Source organism: Leucopleurus acutus (assembly GCF_964270905.1).
Source record: "Leucopleurus acutus genome assembly, chromosome: 12".
NCBI lineage: Eukaryota > Metazoa > Chordata > Mammalia > Artiodactyla > Delphinidae > Leucopleurus > Leucopleurus acutus.
The window spans coordinates 13,790,912-13,813,056 of NC_139154.1; the positions used below are offsets into that span (position 1 = coordinate 13,790,912).

General features: G+C 47.0%; 1 protein-coding gene across 1 annotated transcript; it reads right to left on the minus strand.

The window, feature by feature from the left end:
• Window positions 1–6,969: 6,969 nt before the first annotated feature.
• FOXI3 (forkhead box I3) lies at window positions 6,970–10,818 on the minus strand (the record flags this gene model as incomplete). The annotated part of the gene is made up of 2 exons (XM_082851393.1): window positions 6,970–7,592; window positions 10,116–10,818. The coding sequence occupies 2 exons, from the start codon at window positions 10,816–10,818 to the stop codon at window positions 6,970–6,972; spliced, it is 1,326 nt and encodes a 441-aa protein (XP_082707519.1).
• Window positions 10,819–22,145: the final 11,327 nt, after the last annotated feature.

Sequence of the window (22,145 nt, forward strand, 5' to 3'; positions counted from 1 at the left end):
AGCACAGGCTCTAGGCGCACGCGCTTCAGTAGTTGTGGCACGCGGGCTCAGTAGTTGTGGCGCACGGGCTTAGTTGCTCCGTGGCACGTGGGATCTTCCCGGACCAGGGCTTGAACCCGTGTCCCCTGCATTGGCATGCGGATTCTTAACCGCTGTGCCACCAGGGAAGCCCGTCCTACTCTGTTTTTGCCTTTCTGTAATATGAGGCTAATAATACTCACTGTCCAAGACTGTGCGGCAAACAAATGATGACACAGACCTCAGACCTTCTGAGAAGAAACAAGTGGAGGCTCTGTGAGTGGATGCTGAGGCCCTTCTGGAAGTTACTGTTGGGCAAACACACAAATTCAATATAAAAGAGATGTATTAACCCTCTCAACGGTCCTGTGAAGGAGATACCGCTATTATCCATTTTATCCGGAAGACAGAGGCCCACCCAGGGAGTTTGTACAAAAGGGCCACGGTCGCAGTGCCTATGGGTCAGCCCAGGTGGGGGCAGTTGGAGGTGAGAGTGATGTGATAGGGTGAGTTGGCATCATCTTTGGGGCTGAGAGGGAAGAGGTCCTTGTGCTTGGTAATGCCCCACTTGCTGATCCCAACCTGGAGCAGAGGCATCCCTGCACTGTGGTTTGCTTAATGCCTTTCGAGAGAGTAAACTGGGGAGGAGGGGACCCCAGCATGCTTGCAGCCTCGAACCTCCTTTTGTTTGCTTGTTTGTATTGTTTTGGTTTTTTAGCCGCATCTCAGCTTGCGGGATCTTAGTTCCCTGACCAGGGATCGAAACTGCATCCCCTGCAGTGGAAGCACGGAGTCTTAACCACTGGACAGCCAGGGAAGTCCCTCGAAGCTCCTTTGAAGTGCGGTGGAGTGGGGGCTTGATGCTTGTAGGTGTGGCTGGAAAGCGCCCAGGGCTGGAAGGGCAACGGTGTAGGGGAACTGACTGTAGTCGTGCCCCCAGGCCTGAGGCCTTGAAGGGAACTCCCTTTGACCACTTGACCATGGTTGCGCTGTCCCTTCTGTCAGTCCAGAAGCATCACGGTTTTGAATGAGGCCCTGGTATTTTCTCCTCCCAGCAGGAGCACAGGGGAGACACGGGGTGCAGGAGACAGTGGCAGGGCTGCAGCTTCTCAGCCCAGGGCAGGGAAATTGCCCGCTGCTCTTCCCAGAGGTGAAGTCATTCTGCCTCCCTTGGAGGAGGCTGGCAGCTGCGTGAGGGAAGCTCAGTCCCTTCCCGTGGCTCTTCCCTACCCTGTGTACATCTGTTCTAGGTCCTACCATGCTTGCTAAGGCTCTGAGTGGGTCTAGTCATCTTAGTATCCTCAGTGCCTAGCACAGGGCCTGCTGCCCAAAGGGATTTGCTGAGTCAGTGGATACATTTCCAAATTTATGTTCAAAGTCCAAGGTTCCAAATCAGCATCTCCAACATCTGGCTTCCCTCGGCCACCTCAGAGCCTGAGATCTGGGCCTCTAATCTGGCTGCTGGCTGATCCTGCAAAGGAGGACATGTCAAGGAAAAGTGACTTCTCTCTGTTTACCTTCCTGTATCCCTGAAAAGGAGCCCTGGACACAAAAACCAACCTCAAGGAGTTTACAAATGAAGTGCCTGAAGAGAAGAAGGGAGTGGGTGGCAGGGCAGGAGCCTGGGTTCTAAGCCCAAATCTGCAACCAGCAAGCTGTGTGGCCTTGGGCAAGTCACGTAACCTCTCTGTTTCTCATCTTCAAAATGGAGCGGCATTATAGTAGGTTAAGGGCAGATAGGCTGTGACATCAGATGGCCTGATTTTGAATCTCAGTTCAACCACTTACCTGCAGCAACCACTTAGATTTTTGACCTTGGCTTAGTTATACAAACTTCCTGGGTCTCAGTATTCTCATTGGTGAAATGAGTGACAGTATCCACTTCATAGAGTTGCTTTTTTAAATTTAATATATATATTTGAGGACTGTGCTTGGCACCTAATAAGAGAGTTATTATTATTGTAATGTTTACCTTTTTTAAAATGATAAAGGACTGTTCTCCTGGCCTCCCAGGGTTTTGGCGATGATCCCCCAACATCATGAATAAAAAGGTAGGGAGGAATTCTGTAGGTATCAGGTCTTTTTTGACCTTTTTTTGTTTTCAAACCTGACAGGAAATTCCTTCTTCTTCCAGCGGTGCCAGCCACCCAGCCACAAGCACAGCTGACTGCTTTCCATGACAAAAGGCAAGGCCACAGGCCCCCAGGTCTCTACCCCAGAAACCGGCAAATCCCTGCCTCAGGAAACCACCACGGATTTCTTTTTCATGAAAAACCTCAAGGTTTTATCTACTAGAGCAGCTCAAGAAAATAAAAAACCAGTTATATTCTGAGGATTTAGGCTCTTTCCAAGTTCTAGTAAGTCTCAGATAGGCAGAGAAGCACAGCGTGGGAGTTTCCTCTGAAGTTCAGTGATGTTCCTTCTTCCGGGGTGTGTGGGGGGGGGCATTGGGGCACCAAAGCTTGGCCCATTTTGCCTGGAGAGCCCTGGGGAGCTGGGGGAGGAGTTAAGGGGGCAAAGGTGCCCAGTTTTCAAAGCCTCTGGGCTCCCCGGCTGCCTTTTCCCGTAAGCTCAAGAAGATAAAGGATGTAAAAGTATCAAGAAGGAAACCTGAAACCTGCTTATTAGTTTTTCAAATTCTCCTTTACCCCTGTCTTATTCTAAAAGGTACACCAGGTCCTAGAAGGTCGAAAGGCAGCTGCATTAAGTTATACATGTGCCCAAAGGTCCTCAGCCTGGGCTGCAACTTGACACCAGGCCCTAGACTCTGGGAGAACCCCAGAGAAAGAAGGGCGCTAAACTACAAGGGGATGGAGGGGCACGTCTTCTTCTCTGTATTGTCCCGAACAATGGAAAGTGAAATCTAGCTCAGGTCCAGAATTCCTGACCTGGTTCCCAGGCAGAAAATGTCACAGATGCAGGAAATGGGTGTCAATTGGAGTGCCAGTGCAGACTTTGACCTGGAAACATCACAGGCACAGGCAGCTTCGTCTCTTTCCCTTTAATCCCAGGCCCAGCGGGAGGCAGTTCCCGGATGGAGACCTGCCCTGGGCACAGCTTCTTTGGTCCCCAGCTCAGCTCGGGGGACTGAGCCACCCTGCTGCCCTTTGCGGTTGTCTGGGAGATCAGAAGTGGATTCTCCTCTTCGTCTTTGTTCTCATAAATGCCATCGTTCTGGCATTTCATAGCTATCAAACACCCAGATTTAGTTGCTTCCAAATACAGGTTAATCACATTCTTTCAATGTATCTTTCTTTCCAAAAAATCCTTATAAGTCTGTTCTCCGCACCACCATCCCTATCAAATAATAATAACCCAGATAGTTTAATTTTGTTTGGTCAGAATTATTCCCAGCCGAGGTCTCTATTAATAGAGACAGATGCCAAGAAGGAAGCTACCTTAAGCATGTACAACAAGCAACTCGAATATGGCGAGTCTGCCTCCAATGCGACCGGCAAACAGGTACATCTGTTCTGAGAAATGCCACAATCGTTGGGCTGCTTCTACTCACAACTCATTGAAGAGAAAAGCTGTTTCATAGGACAGAAACTGTCCTGTACCAGAGCCCAGAGGCCTCATTCATTCAGGGCTCCTCTGCTAGCCCTAGAGCCTAGGACTTTGTGTGGGGTAGTGAGGGGTCTCCATTTCCTCCCTGGCAAATTGTGGGTGTTGGTCTAGATCAGTGGTTCTCATCCAGGTCTAATTTTGCCCCCCAGGGGACATTTGTCAATGTCTGGAGAAACGTTTGGTTGTCACACACGGCCAGGTCCTGCGGGGGGAGGGGGCGAGGAGGAAGGGGGAGTGCTTCTGGTATCTAATGGGTAGAGACTAGAGATGCTACTAAACATTCTGTGATGTACAGGGCAACCTCTACAATGGGTTATCCCTCTCCAAATATCTATAGTGCTGATGAAACCCTAGGCTAGAAACCTTATCTTTCAGGTTTCTTCTAGCTGGGGCCAAGTTCAAGTTTCCTAGCAATTTCCTTGGAAACGATGGGCCGCCCACGGCCCCCTTGAGGACCACAACAGCCAAAGCCAGAGCTCCCCCTGAGGAGTGCTGCCAGCTCGTGGGGCCTTACAGCACCATTTCCTTCTGGAACACAAATTATCTGGTGCACTGAAACTTAGTTTAAACTAAATGACAGAACCGTTACTCTGTTAAAAATAAATAAAATGCTCATATGCCTAGAGATCCTCCAGAACTGTTTCATTCCAACCCTTTAGGATGTGTGTAGGTGGAACAAATCCAATTAAAAAAAAAAAAAAATCAATCGCTCGCTCTCTCAACACACAAAAATCCCTGTAGCGGCCTCCATGCCATGCCACTTATAGCTCTATTCCTTTAGGAGAAAGAAGTTGAAGACAGAAAAACAGTAATGCCTAAAAAGTAGCCATAAGTCATCCCACTTAAAGTTTATTTCATGTGAGTTCCAGCATGCGGTGTGCTTTTTTGGGGAAAAAAAAATTTTGTCCCAGTTCACATTATAAATTAATTTACAAATATAGAATTGTGTTAGAAACAGTATTTATAAAAGTCCATACAGTTTTTCACATAGAAAAATATCTATAGAAAGTGTTTTTTTGTACACACAATACGGCGTAGGTAGTCTCTTTGGTTGTCCTCCTGCATATTTACAAAGTAATGGTGATGTTATTTATACCGCAATAGACTATTTTAAAAAAATAATTTTCTGTATGTATATTTCAAACTTCAAATTTAACAGTAACGCTGTGAGAGTCTCAAAAAAGAATACACAGGGAAAAGTTAAAAATTTTTTTGCAATGAATTTCTGTTCCTTTTTCTAAAAAAATTAAAATCCCCAACCAGCAACGCTCCCATCAAAGACCAAACAACATGGTCCAAAAAACAATTCATAGGACATTATCTTCATCTTAATACATCGCTATTCCAATAAAATCACCAACTGTCTGCATGTTAATTCACACTTTCTGGATAAGTTCAAACAGTGGCTGCATGTCTGCCATGTACAGACATGCTGTTGGGCACCAGGAGGGTGACCATAAAAAACTATTTAAAGGAAGATACCTCTTGAGAAGTAGAAGGGAATGTTAAAAATAAATTACATAAAAAAAATTTTTTTGACCACAAATGTCTTATTTTAAAAACTTATAAAAATTCCATTTAAAAACTACTTTGAATAAAATTCGAAAACTTTGTTTCAAAGACGAAAAATCCAGGACAAATGCTAAAACGGATAGGATGCCAATTAATTAGGATGGTCACCCCAAACCTCAGAAATATGGCAGCAGAAGTAAGACAGAGCTGGTGTCCAACCTCGCTGCTCAGAATGTCTCAAGTGATACTGATTTCAACCAGAATCTTTGGTCAGATGAAACCTAGCTCATTCCTACTCTTTAGACACCATGTCTGCCTAGGCACGTTGGTGCCTTTGCTTTTCAGGAACTAGAACACACTAGAACACAAAGCTTACAAGCACTGACTCTGGAGCCAGACCGCCTTAAAACTGGATCCTGGTGAGAGTTCCCTGGTGGCCTAGTGGTTAGCATTTGGCACGTTCACTGCCGTGGCCTGGGTTCAATCCCTGGTCGGGGGACAGAGGTACCGCAAGCCACACAGTGAGGTCAAAAAACAAAAAAAACAACAAAGCAAAACAAAAAAACCTAAAAAACAAAACACACACACACACATGCATGCACGCACGCACGCACGCACGCACGCACGCACGCACGCACGGTCCAAACTGGATCCTGGGTCCATGACTTACTATCTGTACGGCCTTGGGCAAGTTAACTAACTTCTTGGCAGTTCACTGCCCTCATACAGAAAATGAGGGGGAGTAACAATACCTCTCTCCCAAGGTTGTCGTGAGGATTAAACGAGCTAATATACGTCAAGTATCTAGAACAGTGCCTGGCACACAGGGTGTGCTTGGGCGGTTCTATTGATATTAGTATCTGCCATGTACCTGACACTGAGCATAGACAGAGGTGATTTGTGAGCTGCGAAGAGCTCAAGGATTTGTGGCGCTTCCTAGCACAGTATTCGAAAGACTCTCAGTAGCCACAAAGAAGACAAATGGAGGTTTCCTATAAAAATCCAGGTCTCTGGGCTTCCCTGGTGACGCAGTGGTTGGGAATCTGCCTGCCAATGCAGGGGACGCAGGTTCGGGCCCTGGGCCGGGAGGATCCCACATGCCACGGGGCAACTAAGCCCCTGCTCCACAACTACCGAGCCTGTGCTCTAGTGCCCGCGAGCCGCAACTACTGAGCCCGCGAGCCACAACTACTGAAGCCCGCGCACCTAGAGCCCGTGCTCCGCAACAAGAGAAACCACTGCAATGAGAAGCCCATGCACCGTAACGAAGAGTAGCCCCTGCTCGCCACAACTAGAGAAAGCCTGCGTGAAGCAATGAAGACCCAACGCAGCCAAAAATAAAAATAAATAAATTCATTAAAAAAAAATTTTTTTAAAAATCCAGGTCTCTGACTTTTCTAGAAAAATCAGAATGCTGTCAAGCAGGAGATAACCAGCTGCCCACAGCAGCCTTCAGCTCGAAGGTCCCAACCACTCCCAACTGCTTCCAGTGCCAACTGTTATCTTTTTCCGACCCAATAACTTAATTCACTTGTTTTTGTAGCCGGTCCCTGGACCCATTTGAGCTTGTGACCCTGACATACAGTGATGAACAAACACACGTGGTCCATGCCCTCACAGGGCTCACGGGTATGACCCCAGAACAGAGTGAGCTGGATTTCTCTCCAGAGAAACCTGTCAAAGTTTGCCGGGTTGTAGAAACAGTTACCTACTGCATCCACGGTACTCCAAGTGTGGTCAGTGGACCGCAAGCTCAGCCGGGAGCTTCGGAGAAATGCGGAGTCTCGGTTCTCGCCCCAGACCTACTGCCTTGGAATCTGCATTTTCCACAAGATTTCAGGTGTCCATAGTCAAGTCTGGGAAGTGGGGGGTCTATACCTCGGAGCCTTCCCGGGGGTAGATGAGGCTGTTGACCATGCTGAAGTTGTAGAAAGGGGTGCTGAAGGGGCTGCTCGGTCCCCCGCTGGTGCTGGCAGGGAAGGGGCTGTAGTAGGAAGACCTCTGGCGGCTACCATTGCTGGTGCTGTGACTCAGCTGCAAGGTGTCTGGCGAGGCCTCCGGGACGGAGCTGGGGGGGAACGCGCCGCCCGAGGGCACCTGGGTCCCCTGGATCCCTAGGGGGCGGCCGCCGGGGAGCACTCGCTGGGTGCTCCCACTGCTGTTAACACTTAGCGTGCCGAGGCTGCTGAAGAAGCTGTTCAGGCAAGGGGTGGAGGAGAGCACGGACCCTCCTGGGGAGGAGGCGGTACTCTTGGTGCCCTCGGGAGGCTCTGGGGACTGAGAGGGCCTCAGCAACGCCGGGGAGCTGTCTCCTTCCGGCTTCCCACCCACTCCACACCCCAGTCCCGGGGAGAGCCCTTCTTCTGTTTTCGAGGTCCCCACGGCCACCGTAGGGGTGCTGCTGGCTTCCGAGCGGCGCTTTCGCTTCCGACGGAAGTTCCCGTTGTCAAACATTTTCTCACAGTTCGGATCCAGGGTCCAGTAATTACCTTTCCCTACGGAGATGAGAAAGAAAGCTGAGTTAGGGGAGGAGGCGGTTCAGGCTCATGTACGCAGCTTCGCATGTGATAGGGGGCTGGTGGGCAGGCTCTCGTGAAACTCCGACAGAGATGCTCAAACCACTCTGCTGTTTAAATGCATCCTTTTGTGGGAGATGGCACTAACTGAGCCTCATTTATCTGTGGAGATAGGGATAAGAACAGTACACCTCACAGGTTGGCTGTGAGGGTTAAATGACAGATGTCCGCAAAGTAGCCACGCCACAGTGAGTGAGTGAAGAAACAGTATCTGTTATCACTTGCTGAAAGGGAGCAATACTTGCCCCCCAAAAAATACTCCACTGGAAAAAGGCAACCTCCAATACCCAACCCTCCGCCTTGCCGAACAAAATCAGGTTATAACTGGGGAACTGACTGGTTGAACAATGCTTTGGATGGATATATTTGGAGTACAAGGAGGCTCCACACCCCTTCCTTGCCTAGGGCAGGAGGCACCCCTGCATCTCTTCCAAGCTCTTCCTCCACCAGGCCAATCTCAGAGATCAGGGCCCCATTTAATGCATGCAATGCTAGTCTTCTGCTTAGAAAATTTCCCTCCCTTTTGAGCACAATGGAAGTAAAAAAGATCTATCGTCTTGGAGGATTTTATCTCCCAACAGCTTTTTTCACTTCTGGTAAAAAGAATCTTTGGCATTTGCAAATACTGTAAAGCGCTTATCCTGTAGTGAATTCTCTGCATGGATAACTTCAGTTACTCCTCACAGCTCTTTGGAGACAGGCAGTATTATGGCCTCCATTTTTCAGATGGGGAAACTGAGGTGCCGATTGGTTAGCAACCTGTCGTCTTTCCAGTTAGCAACGGGAGGTAGGGCCAGGATTTAAGCAGGCTGGCTCTAGACTCAGCATTCTTAACTACTAGCACACACTCCCCCATATCCATTACTTCCACCTACACATTTTCTGCAAGTAGTTGCAGGAAAAAAACTTATTCACATATCTACCATCTAAATAACAATACCTGCATCTATCAGGATATTTATACTGTGTCACCTTGGTACCAAAAGCTTTTTTCTTTTTCTTTTTTTTTTGGTGGGGGGGGGGCCATGCCGCGTGGCACGCTGGATCTGAGTTCCCAGGATCAGGGATCAAACCTGTGCCCCTGCAGTGGAAGCTCGGAGTCTTAACCACTGGCCCTCCAGGGAAGTTCCTGGTACCAAAAGCTTTGATAAGACACTGGCTAGAGGTCCTCGACCTTTTTAGAAAGTCGAGGAGTATACATGACAATTGACATGATCATCTCAGGTGACTGAGAAGCCAGATCTGGAAGATGTATCTTCTAGAACTGCATGCTCTGTCCAGTCCAGTAACCACTAGCCAAACGCAGCTGCTAAGCACTTGAGAAGCGGCTAGTCCCAAGTGAGATGTGGTGTCAAACACACACATAGGAGTTTGAAGACTTAATACCAAAAGAATAATGGAAAGTAGCTCACTGATAATTTTTTCTATTTGTTCTATGTCGAAATGAAATTAAAAAACATTTTCATCAGCTTCTTTTCACTTTTTTCACGTGGCTACAAGACAATTCACAGCCACGTGTGGGTTGTACTGTATTTCAAGTGGAAAGCACTGCTCGAGAATGACTTTAGGTACAAACACTCCAGGGCATTCACAGAATTTACACAAAATCCTGGATCTCTGTAGAGGGCAACTGAAACAGTTTTCTCTTCCTTTTTTCCTATTTTAATTTTTTTAATTAATTTTTTAATTTTTTTAAATTTTTTTTAATTTTCTTAAATTTATTTAATTAATTTTTAATTTTCCTAATTTCCGACTCTCCCCTCACACCCCTAGTCCTGGGCTCCTTCTGAAAACCTCAGGTAAGATTCTGTTTCTCTCATTTTTGAGCTTTTCTCCACCTCACTCCTCAGGTTGAGAGGGAAACCACTAACGCGCCACGGTAACCCAGCCCTCCTCACCCCCGGGGTTAGATCCGAACGAAGCACACTTGGGGTTTTCATTTTTACATTTCTAAATACATAAGGTTCCCAAACCACAATCTGCAGGACCCAGCTCAAGCTCCCTGATCCCTCGACCCCCGTCTCGCGATGCCCGTGCCACCATCCTCGAATCATGTCTTAAGGTAGGGACAGTACGTGTCCCACGAAAGGCACAGTGAGTCTCTCTGGAACCCGAGACAAGAGGAAGGACATCTACGGACAGCGTGTTCCAACTCCCGGTCTCTCCCCACCTCTCTCGTGAAATGTAATGGGATTCTCAGCTCATCTGAATCTTTACAGCCATCCCTTATCTGAGAGCCCACCCGTGTTCTTATTCCTAATCCACCTCCCTGCAACTCGACCGGCCCTTCCAACGGCCTGAGGAACATCACCCAGGGGAGGCTCTCTGCTTGAGGATTCAGGTTCTTTACCTTTAACCCTAACTGGCCAGTCTCTGCGCGTGTGTGAGTTGGGGGTGGGGGTGGGGTAAGGGACCGGCCGGGAAGCACCTGTCCGCCCTCACCTGGGTCGTCCTCGTCGCGGGGCACCTTCTTGAAGCAGTCGTTGAGCGACAGGTTGTGGCGGATGGAGTTCTGCCAGCCGGCCTTGCTGCGCTGGTAGAAGGGGAAGCTGTCGGCCACGAACTGGTAGATATGGCTGAGCGTGAGCTTGCGCTCGGGCGCGCTCTGGATGGCCATGGCGATGAGCGCCGAGTACGAGTAGGGCGGCCGCACCATCTTCATCAGGTCCTCGCGGTTGGCCATGGACAGCCAGCTCAGCTCCCCGGGCGCCGCGGGCCCGGCGGGCGAGGCGGGCGCTGCGGCCGCGGGCTGCGCGAAGGGCCGCTGCGCGCAGGCGAAGGTGCCGGCGGCGGTCGGCGGCTGCAGGAAGGGCCCGGGCGCGCCCCCGGGGGGCGGCGGCGGCGGCGGCGGCGGGGCGCCCAGGTACGCGGCGGCGGCAGGGGGACCGCCCACGGCCGGCCCGTTGAGCCACAGGTAGGGGTTGGCGGCTGCGGCCGGCGGCGCGGCATAGTCGGCCAGACCGTAGGGCGCCCGGGCAGCCGGGGGGGCGCCCGGGGCGGCGGCGCCCGGGGACAGGCCGGGCTGCGAGTACACGCCGAAGTTGTCGCCGCAGTAGAGAGCCATGTCGGCGACCGTCGGCGGGTGCGGCGCGGCGGCGGCGGCGAGGGGCGAGCGGGGCTGATCTCGCCGCTCGGGCGAGAGCATCCCTTTGGGGGCCAACCCTGCGGCCCCGCCTCGGCCCTGGCCGGGCGACCGGTGTTCTGGGCGGGGGAGGGTGCGCGCGGAGCGCCGACAGGCCGGCTTCTTATAACCGTCGGCGGCGCGACTCCTCCCGGGCAGGTCCCGGGGCTGGGCGGCGGCCCGCGGGCCGCGGCTCTCCACGCCCCCGCCACGCCCCATCTGCCCGCGCGTCCCGGCCGAGCGCGCGGAAACCTCGCGCCGCCCGCCGCGCCCCGCCCCGCCCCGCCCCTGCAGCCCCTCCTCTCCGGGCCAGGGGAGCCCCGGGGGCCAGGGGAACCGGGGGAGGCTGGCGCCTGCAGGATTCGAGCGAGGCGCTCCCCGTTCCTAACCACCGTGTCCTCGGCACAATAACGAAATAAAATAACGAATATCAAAACAAAGAGATCACCCGAGACGGTACTACTGTTTTCTAAAAAGTCTGTAAGTTAACTCTGGGTGGCCGCTCAGGCCACCTGCCTAGCCCCCTTTGGTATTTCGACCTGGAGCTATACCTTTTGTCATCGAGTTGCCGGATTCACGTCCGGTCTCGACCGATCGGCTCACAGTCGAAAATAATAGACGTGATTTACAAGTCTTTGGGGTATACGAAAGATATCCCTTCTCCTGGGGAATTCTTTGAAGGGAGGGACTGAAATCGGTTTTTAATTTCTCTAACCACGTCTCTAAACATAACGATAGGTTCGTTCACATTCGGGAAACATGTTCATTTAGGTCACGTTTGCGCAGTCTTTTGGTGTGATTTGTTGTCTTTCAAAACAGAAGGGTGAACGTTTTCAAAGACATTGAAATAGGGGGGTTCGGAATTAGCATTTTAAAGCCAACTGTAATTTAAACTGTGCAAGAAGCGCTCATTTACAAAAACGGTCTTCACGAATTACGGTAGAAGGCTTGCCCTCTACTTTTGTAAGTTTTCAAATGCGGCTCCTGCCTGGAAAAACAAACAAAACCAGTGAAGTACTGTGTGGACCCCACGTGCCACGCGATCGTTACTTACTGGCCCCGAACAACGATAAGAAAACTGTTTCTTTTACAATTAAAACGATTCCTAAATATGTTCTTAAGAAGTGACCGGTCTGCGATTCTCGTTTAAGGGAGAGGGTGGGGGAAAAGATTTTTTTCTATTAGCCAATTGCAGACTGACAGTTCAGAATATTTAATAATTCGGAAACCCCTCCCCTCCACCACCCCGCATTTATTTTCAGGACAAAGTTAGTTATATACTTTCAGGAAAATGATCGTCTTCTGCTACCTCACTTCGTAAAAAATGAAATCCAGAAAACATTTAACGAGCAAATTTTGGTTCCTAAAATGCAAATCACACTTCAGATGTAACATTTTTCTCGTCTTTTGTGAAACCGGAAAGGAATTCTTGTCACGCAATTTCTTTCAATCTCCTTGCAGATGATATAGAATGGAATAGTGTTTGCCTTAGTCGTATTTTGAGTTAGGTTTCCTAGTTTAGATAAGCACCGTGCTTTTGTTTTCCTTCCCAAATAACCCAAACGAAGCTGTTTTGTTTTGCTATTTCTCTTGCGATGTTAATAAGGGTGACAGTTATAAGGAAGGAAAACAATTTTTAATAAGTTATAATGCCCCAATTTAATAATTTTTCGTAAATTTAAAATTTAAACTAAAAAGAGAAAGTCCACAAGAAGAGCTGGCAAACTAGATGGCAATAAATTAGGAAAAATTTGAAACCATCTCCCCCTTAGTAATTGATGTCCTTAAGAATATAATATAATGCCTTCCCTTATTTTTTAGCAAATTGCTTACCCATATATACTTTGCAGTCCTGAAGGTTTGTTTTTGTTTTGTTTTGTTTTGTTTTAGTTTAACTCTTAACCCTATACTCCAAATTATCCTGAGTGAGAGACCATGATTGAAGATTATTGTTTCTTGTTTGGGTTAAAGGTTCAGCCCAGTAGAGATATTTTGTTCCTTGACTATCTTTTGCGGACTTTTAATTTTATTTAAAAATCATGGAGCCACCTAGCGTCTCCTTGCCTTTGTTACAGCATTTATCCAGATAGGGATCTGTGAGGTGGACACCCCCTCTAGGGGTTTGGAAGTTATACTCTTTTCTATCTATTTTTAAATCACATATTAATTAGATAAGCTTAAAACTATCATTGGTCATAATCTGAGTTTTTAATTCAAAGTTAAAATAGTATTTTAAATCCCCGTTTTCTTAAAAAATTAAATTTAAAAAGCAGTTGGTGCACTTAGGGAAAAAAAAGATAAAAACTATACTTAGGGGGAAAAAAGTTAAAAACTATGCTTAGGGACTTCCCTGGTGGCGCAGTGGTTAAGAATCCGCCTGCCAATGCAGGGGACACGGGTTCGAGCCCTGTTCCGGGAAGATCCCACATGCTGCGGAGCAACTAAGCCCATGCACCACAAATACCGAGCCTGCGCTCCAGAACCCGCAAACCACAACTACGGAGTCCGCGTGCCACAACTACTGAAGCCCGCACGCCACAACTACTGAAGCCTGTGCACCTAGAGCTCGTGCTCCGCAACAAGAGAAGCCGCGGCAGTGAGAAGCCTGTGCACTGCATTGAAGAGTAGCCCCCACTCGCCGCAACTAGAGAAAGCCCGCGCAACGAAGATCCAAAGCAGCCAAAAATAAATAAATAAAAATTAAAGAGGCTTCCCTGGTGGCGCAGTGGTTGAGAGTCCGCCTGCCGATGCAGGGGACACGGGTTCGTGCCCCGGTCCGGGAAGATCCCACATGCCGCGGAGCGGCTGGGCCCGTGAGCCATGGCCGCTGAGCCTGCGCGTCCGGAGCCTGTGCTCCGCAACGGGAGAGGCCACAACAGTGAGAGGCCCGCGTACCGCAAAAAAAAAAAAAAAAAAAAAAATTAAAAAAAAACTATGCTTCAAATGTAAGTTTCCTGTAATAATGTTTTGTCAAATTCCCTTTTCACAAAAGAATATAATCGAGGCCATTGATTAATGTATCTATGCCACTGTTACATGTTTTCATCACTGGAAAATAAAACATTCTGAGAAATTATTCAACCCAAAGAAAACATCTCATTTATTTTCCACTGACATTTGGTAATATCCTTGAGGCTTCTTCGAGCGACAACAGTGATTTATGATGGCATGTAGTTATTTTGTAACAAACACTGTAACAGAATGTAAAATTCCTTACACTCACTGATTGATAGCATCATAGAAACCTTGGCACATTAGTGTTTGCTAGTATTTTCCCATATTTACCGAGGAAGAAAAAGGTAATATAAATTGGAAATAGCCTCAGTGGTCTTAATTCCTAATGGCTGTGACTTAGAACAACATTGAACGTGAACAGAGTCAGTCCTTCCCAATTTCAGCATCATTGTTTACTTTGTATCATCTACGAAAAAGGCCACAAGCAGAAATTATGAACTCTACCCATGTCCCCCACCTGGCTTTCTACCTTGCACTATAGTTATTATACCTATCTTACCTCTTCTCATAAATCAGAGGCCCTTTGAAGTTGAATCCTTATATGTAATTCCATTTTTGAAACACCTTGCCCACCAGAGGACAAACAAATATCAATTTTTGAAAAATTCGTCCCTGTTGAATTAAGGAATGACTACTTACAAATGCCATGTTGGAATATAAATAAGCCCATTCAAGGATGAGTAAACACACACAAACACACACACACACACACACACACACACACACACACAAACCAAACACACAAAATGGAATGTTGGGACCTGGGGAAAATTTCTATAGCAAAAAGGAATAGAAGCATTACTCAGATGTGCAGAAAAAGTCCAACTCTGAAAATCATTTACTAGAGTGATGGAAAGAACATTTCAGAAAATATCTGCTTTTTTGTCTTCAATAGACGTAAGACGGTTTGGCCTTTATGAAACAAGAAATCAGAGTAAGGTAAAAACCAAACTCTGGGTGCAAGTGGAGATGAAAAAGGAACAAGAAGAGGTGAGAAAAGAAAGCAAGAAAACTCAAATTGTAATCGGAGAAGACAGTTTTTGGAAAAATGAGGTGAGAATAACTCTATCACGTAGGGTAAAATACGTAAGATTAATCAGTGCACTTATTGTTTTGGTGAAGATGGGATGGATTATGGAAGAAAAGATCTTGCGTCAACGGGAGCTGGGCCCAGTATCTCATTCCTTACTTTTTCCAACTTCTGACCACTTAATTGGTTCTCCTTTTGGACCTGGCAGTGTTATTAGTGCGGGGCACACTGAAGAGCCTCTGTCCACTCCCAGCCCCTACCTCAAAGGCTGCGACTTGCAGCTTAAAGCAGAACACAGAGGTGCTGTCCGTTTGCTCCTTTAACAAACTTTTAGGGCTCTACTTACTGAATGTTAAGTGCTGGTGGGAAACTGAGGCAACTCTTTTCCCTAGGAGAGCAGGTTTTCCACCAATTTAGCATTTGTCTTCTTCTTCTTTTTTTTTTAAACAGTATTTGAACTGGATCATTTTTTTTTCTTTATTTATTTTTGTCTGCATTGGATTTTCGTTCCTGCACGCGGGCTTTCTCTAGTTGCGGCGAGCGGGGGCTGCTCTTCATTGCGGTGCGTGGGCTTCTCATTGTGGTGGCTTCTTTTGTTGTGGAGCACGGGCTCTAGGTGCGCGGGATCCCGTAGCTGTGGCACACGGGCTCAGTAGTTGTGGCTCGCGGCTCCAGAGCACAGGCTCAGTAGTTGTGGGGCACGGGCTCAGTTGCTCCGCGGCATATGGGAGCTTTCCAGACCAGGGATCGAACCTGTGTCCCTTGCATTGGCAGGCGGATTCTTAACCACTGTGCCACAAGGGAAGTCCAGCATTTGTCTTCTGTTCAAAGAATACGGTTCCCTTGTAAGCCCTTCATGTTGCCATTGGCCAAGTAGCCCCTGCCGGTTCCCCTACTCAGCCACCTGGGAGTCAGGGAAGACTGGAATGAGCTGCAAATACAGAGTGAGGGGCAAAAATCAAACCCAGGGAGGCTCAGAAGCAAGGGCATAGCCCAGGGATCACTGGGCCACAACCAGCTGACCCCCAAGGCTCATGGCCTTCGTCCCACTGCCAACATTAGGCACAGGACGTGTAGCAAAAAGGATGCATCCTTAGGATTCTTGTAGGCTGACGCCTCTGAGGATAGCACAGAAATTCCAGGTACTTAATACAGAAAAATGAAAGAAAAAATTATCAGCCCAAACAAGGGTGATCCAACAATTCCTTTGAACAAAGTTATTAATACATCACTCCCCTGCTTGAGCCTTGCACCTCCTTCTGTGGCCTCACTCTCCCCTCCCCAATCCTCTGGAATGCTCCCTGGCCTCCGGTTCTAGCTGATTAGCCCCATTCTGGAGCTTCGTCAGCTGACTTCTCAGACCCTTCCTTCTGCTCCAGACCCAGCTCCCAGAGTGTCTTCCACTCTTGTAGGATGTCTCCCTGCATTGAATGCATTCTGGCTCTCCTGGGATCTTCCCATGGTGTCCTGAGGCTCCGTTTCCCCCAACTCCTTCCTCCTCGGGGCAAGAAGGCCTTCAAGCCCTCCTCTCTTGCTGGATGGCTCCGGCATCTGCTTGCACGTTTCATCCAACTCTCTGGACCCTCGTTTCCAATAACCAACTCCTCCTCTGCAGGTCAGCCACCCACTGTACTGGGTGTTCTCTGAGGCCGGGGACTGTGTCTCTCGTGGCTACCTTTTTTCTTTGAACACTTACAATTAAGGAACATGTACTAAATGCCTGGCACGGTGCTAAGCTCCTTACATGTGTTATCTCATTTACTTCTTATAGCAATTCTGTGAAATAAGAACTGTTAGTCCTCATTCTACACATGAAGCAACAGAGAGAGAGAGGTGAAGTCATTTAACTGGGTCTCCCGACTTCTACGTGTGCAGCCAGGATTCAAAGCCGATTCACAGCCAGGCAGTCTAGCTGAGGAATGCAGGCTGGAAGCCCTCCGCTCTATTTCCCTCCTCTAGTATTTCCCGTGTGCCTAGTTCGGTGCCTGACATTGGGGCCTGCTCAATTATCATTTGTCACTTGAATAAATGAAAAAGCATTAAATGATGTAAAACAGAAATTGGAAATCTCACCCCTGCAACCTCCTACCCCCTCTTTTTACATGGTCCCTCTCACCAAAGGCAGCCACTGGCTATCAGTCTTATGCTTTCCTCCAGAAAATGTTTTCAGGTACTTATCTGCACAGCTATGGCTTTAAAACCTGAATCCATGCTATTCGCATAGCTCTGCACCTTCTACTTTCATTAATATGTTTTGGAGGACTTTCCAAAGCAGCCCATATGTCCACATGTCTACCTCATTTTGTCCTCCTGGTTTTCCCCTTCATGGGATTTTCAGTGGAGACCCACCAGTATGGTTGTGCGTGGGTGGTTTATAGCCTGTGTCCGTTCTAATGGGTTGGTGCCCCTCCATACCTGTTAGGAATATTTTGAGTTTAACATATTTTAGATGATCTCTGGATTATTTCCTTTCTAAAAAACAGAAAACAACAACAACAAAAAAAAACAAGGCTTACTTTACTTATGATAGTAACTTCATAGCTGATTTTGTAAAGAGTGCGTACCTTTAAATGTTTAATTCTGACAAATTGCTCTCCCAGAAGATGCCCCACTTTGAACCACCAGCAATTCCTCCTGGGTGCTTATTTCCCTTCCTCTTTGCTAATGCCGGATGTCTTCAAGTCTTTTTATTTTGCCAATCTTAAAAGCCCAAAACGATATCTCAAAACTGTTTCAATTTGTCTTCAAGTCTTTTTATTTTGCCAATCTTAAAAGCCCAAAACGATATCTCAAAACTGTTTCCATTTGTTTTCCTTGATAAATGAATACCTAGTCACATATCATTTTAATTTAATTGTGTGTGTGTGGGAACTGCCTGCTCTGATCTTTTGCTCATTTTTCTATTTGTGTTCTTTTTAAAAAATTGATGTGTCTGAGCTCTTTGTGATTAAAGATATTAATTTTTTTTTCTCCTAGGTTTCACAAATCATGGTTTCTTTGTTAAAACTGTCTCTTCTGTTGGCATCTGTGATAACACTCTGTCCTGCCTTTTTTCCTTTATCTTCTGCATTTTCCTAAAGAACGTCTGTTTATTTCACATCTCATCCTTTGAATATTGTGTTTTTCCCTCGGGTTCCTAACCTCAGCCCTCTTTTTTTCCTCCCACACATTCTTTTTTTTTTTTTTAATTTATGTTTTGGCTGCGTTGGGTCTTCGTTGCTGCACACGGGCTTTCTGTAGTCGCCGCCAGCAGGGGCTACTCTTTGTTGTGGTGCGGGCTTCTCATTTGCGGTGGCTTCTCTTGTTGCGGAGCACGGGCTCTAGGCGCACAGGCTGTAGTAGTTGTGGCTCACGGGCTCTAGAGCGCAGGCTCAGTAGTTGTGGCACACGGGCTTAGTTGCTCCGCGGCATGTGGGATCTTCCCCAACCAGGGCTCGAGCCCGTGTCCCCTGCATTGGCAGGCAGATTCTTAACCACTGCGCCAACAGGGAAGTCCCTCTCCCCCACATTCTTCATGGGCTGCCACATCCACTCGTGTGGCTTTAGTCATTGTAGTGGACATGGTGTGTTATAGGTGTTACTGCCTGTTTAACAACTCTGTAAGGAAACACTCTTCCATTATTCCCGATTTGTCAGGAGTATGTGGGATTGACAGGTGGGCAGGGAAAGTCTAGATACTCAAACCTGGACCTTGCCCAGAGTTAATTTTCCATACACCAACGATTTGTTTGAGGTGGGTGGGTGATTTAAGATAGGTCCCTTAAGATCATCTTCAAGTTTTCTGTTGGGATTATCAGGAAGAAGTTCCTTTCTTCACAGGGCTTGGTTCCTGTACAGAGGTTGTGGTCCTGAAATGGCCATCTTTGGTACCATGAGGGAAAATACAGTTGACATCACGTAGAGCTGAGTGAGAGAAACGAAGACACACCCTGGAGTCAAGATTTGAATCCCTTTATTCAGAATCGTCCTTCATCCTCTTGAACTTACTGGTTTCATTAGCCAACAGAATTTCTGTTTGATTTAACAAGTTAGGATGTGATTTATAGGCTGCATTGCATTCTCCCAAACGACAATGTTGACTTTCTAACTCCTTATGCCTCAGAATGTGACTATGTGGAGAAAGGGTCATTACAGAGGTAATTAAGGTGAATTATGGTCTTAGGAAGGGCCCTAATCCAAAATGACTGAGGTCTTTATCAGAAGAGGAGATTAGGACACAGGCATGCACACGCATACATGCAGAGGGAAGACGGTGTGAAGACACAGAGAGAAGATGGCCATCTACAAGCTCAGGCGAGAAGCCCGCAGAGGAGACCAACCCTGCTGACACATTGATCTTGCACTTCTAACCCCCAGAACTACCAGGAAATAAGTTTCTGCGGTTGAAGCCACTCAGTCGGTGGTACTTTGTTTTGGCAGCCCTAGCAAACTCACACAGGTAGGATTTTATCCATTTCAAAAGAAAGGTGAAGTGCTGGTAACTCCCATTCAAATCACATCAGCTTCTGGCTCAGACGTCAACTCCTACTGAATATTTCCTCTTCATTTGCATACAAGTCACCTCCAATACATATCTAAGCAGCTCATCATAATCCTCTTAAAACCCACTTCTCCTTCTGTCTTCCCCCGGCTCTGTGATGGGCCCTCCCTCCCGCCGTTGATCCAGTTGTCCAAGCCAAGAACCAGAGGCTCTTCCACCTCAACGACCAAGTCATGCCGTAAGAGCTCTTTACTCTTTTTGTCTTGCTGGCAACACCAAGAGTTAGACCACCATCATCCCTCTCCTGGATTTTTTTTTTTTTTTTTTGCGGTCCGCGGGCCTCTCACTGCTGTGGCCTCTCCCGTTGCGGAGCACAGGCTCTGGACGCGCAGGCTCAGCAGCCATGGCTCACGGGCCCAGCTGCTCCGCGGCATGTGGGATCTTCCCTGACCGGGGCACGAACCCGCGTCCCCTGCATCGGCAGGCGACTCTCAACCACTGCGCCACCAGGGAAGCCCCCTCTCCTGGATTTTTGCAGTCGGCTCTTAACTGACCTGCTGGCTCCTTTTGTCACGTCGAATCCTCTCTCTACACCATAATGATTTCGTAGAAGAGCAAATCTCGTCATGACACTAATAAGTCTTTAGTGGCTCCCAGGGCTCTCAGGATAAAGTGTAAACTTCATAGCGTGGCACATGTGATCCTAGGAGAGGCAGCTCATCCTGTTGGCCAGCCTGCTCTCCACTCCACACTGGCTCCGTACTCAGTGTTTCCCCGAAATCCAGTCCTTCTGTTATCCTCTTCATGATTCTAACCCATTATGCTAATTACTACTTAATAGTTTTCTTTTAATTGATTCAACTTTTAAATTCCATTATTTGGAAGGAAAACCATACAGCACTACTGCAAATTAAGTGTATATCCATATATCTATATAGATATAAAGTGACTGAGATATATATACATGTTGCCATAGATAGAAGGTAAACAATGTCTATGAATTTTGTTCATTAATACTGCTGATAAAATTGCTTCCTTAAATAATGCTAAATTTCAAAAAAATTAAAAATAACAGGAAACTTAATTTCATTAACAATAATACAAGTAACAGTAAGTTTACCTTAATTTCATTAACAAAGATTCAAACCTGAAAATAAATTCCTCGGTAAGAACAGCACGACTAATGATCAGTTTAGTAGAAAGTGATGTTCAGTTTAATGATGTTTATTTTTAAGTTAAGATTAAGAACAGCATTGTAAAAAAAAAGATAAACGGAACATTGTAAATTAACTATACTTCGATTTAAAAAAAAATAAGATTAAGACAAAGTTCTACTTTAGTAACACAAATTCTGTTTTTTGAACTTTTTTTTTCCAGCACAAGAATTGCAGCTTATGTGTGTTTACATGGGAATGGAAAATGGTATCTAATTGCCCCATTTGATAGGTATGGCTAACTTTTATTCCAAAATGTTTGATTCAAGAAGCTGTCTGAAGGAATCATTAGGATCCATTATAAATCTGTGAAGACATAATCCAAGATGTTATCCAAAAAGGAATAGAGAAGGGATTTCTTGGGCCCTAACTACTGTCACTGGATCATGCTTATAAAATCCTTTTTATCAACCCTGTCGAGTGTTTTCTCATCCCTGCAAAATACTTTCAGCAAGTATTTCAGGTGAGTTTGTAACCAGGTTCATTTATTCAAGAAATACTTATTGGGCTTCCCTGGTGGCGCCGTGGTTGGGAGTCCGCCTGCCGATGCAGGGGACACGGGTTCGTGCCCCGGTCCGGGAGGATCCCATATGCCGCGGAGCAGCTGGGCCCGTGAGCCATGGCCGTTGAACCTGCGCGTCTGGAGCCTGTGCTCCGCAACGGGAGAGGCCACAACAGTGAGAGGCCAGCGTACCGCAAAAAAAAAAAAAAGAAAAAAAAGAAATACTTATTGAGTATGACAGACCCTGACCCTGGCTCCAGGCAAACCTGGTAAACCATGAATTTCTCCTCCCACATAGCTTCAGACAAGGAGAAGTTTCCCACCCAGAGGACCAAGGGACCCAGGGGACCCAGGCTACTGGTTTATAATCCCCAAGGTCACTTTATCTTGTTTGGAAATACTGAAATAAGCTTGTCCTTCAAGGATAAATTAGGCTTTCAAATGAGCAAAACTTATCGAAAGATATGCTAATTTGCAGATCCTTACCCAATCATGCATATGATGTCCATGAAGATAAAATTTTCTTCTAGAAAGACTTAATTCTTCTCCTATCTTGAAAAGACAGGAGTGGAACTTCAGTATGAAGCAGTAGTCACTGCCCTACACTTCACAAATTTGAAAAGACTGAGACTTCAGTGACCTATGCTTAATACAACTGACAATTTTAATTGCCTCCTGGAATCTTCTTGCCAGTTTTCCTTGCCAATTTTCTGTGGCCAAGAATTCCCCACTGTACACAAGATGAATAGTTTTGGCTACCCAGCCTGAAGGAAGGGAGTCCATTCTTTTGTGAACCAGCCATGGTCCTAGTACCCTCCAAGCTTTTCCCAATGCATTGCTTCCAAGCCTTATCATGGTTTGCCACAAATTGGTCAATAAACTTAAAACCCAGTTCTCTTCTTCAGATGTATGCGTTGACAGGTCAGGATGTAACCATGGTCTTAATTCAGCCTGTGTCTGACAAACACACAAAGATTAGCTGGTTTTACAGTATCAGTGGCTTCCTCAGTTTGCTAGACTCCATTATGTAGAAAATCTTTGCATCAGATGTATTTTACTGACTTACTGCATCTCTTCTTAACCAACCTCCAGTTGAACCCAGATTCATTC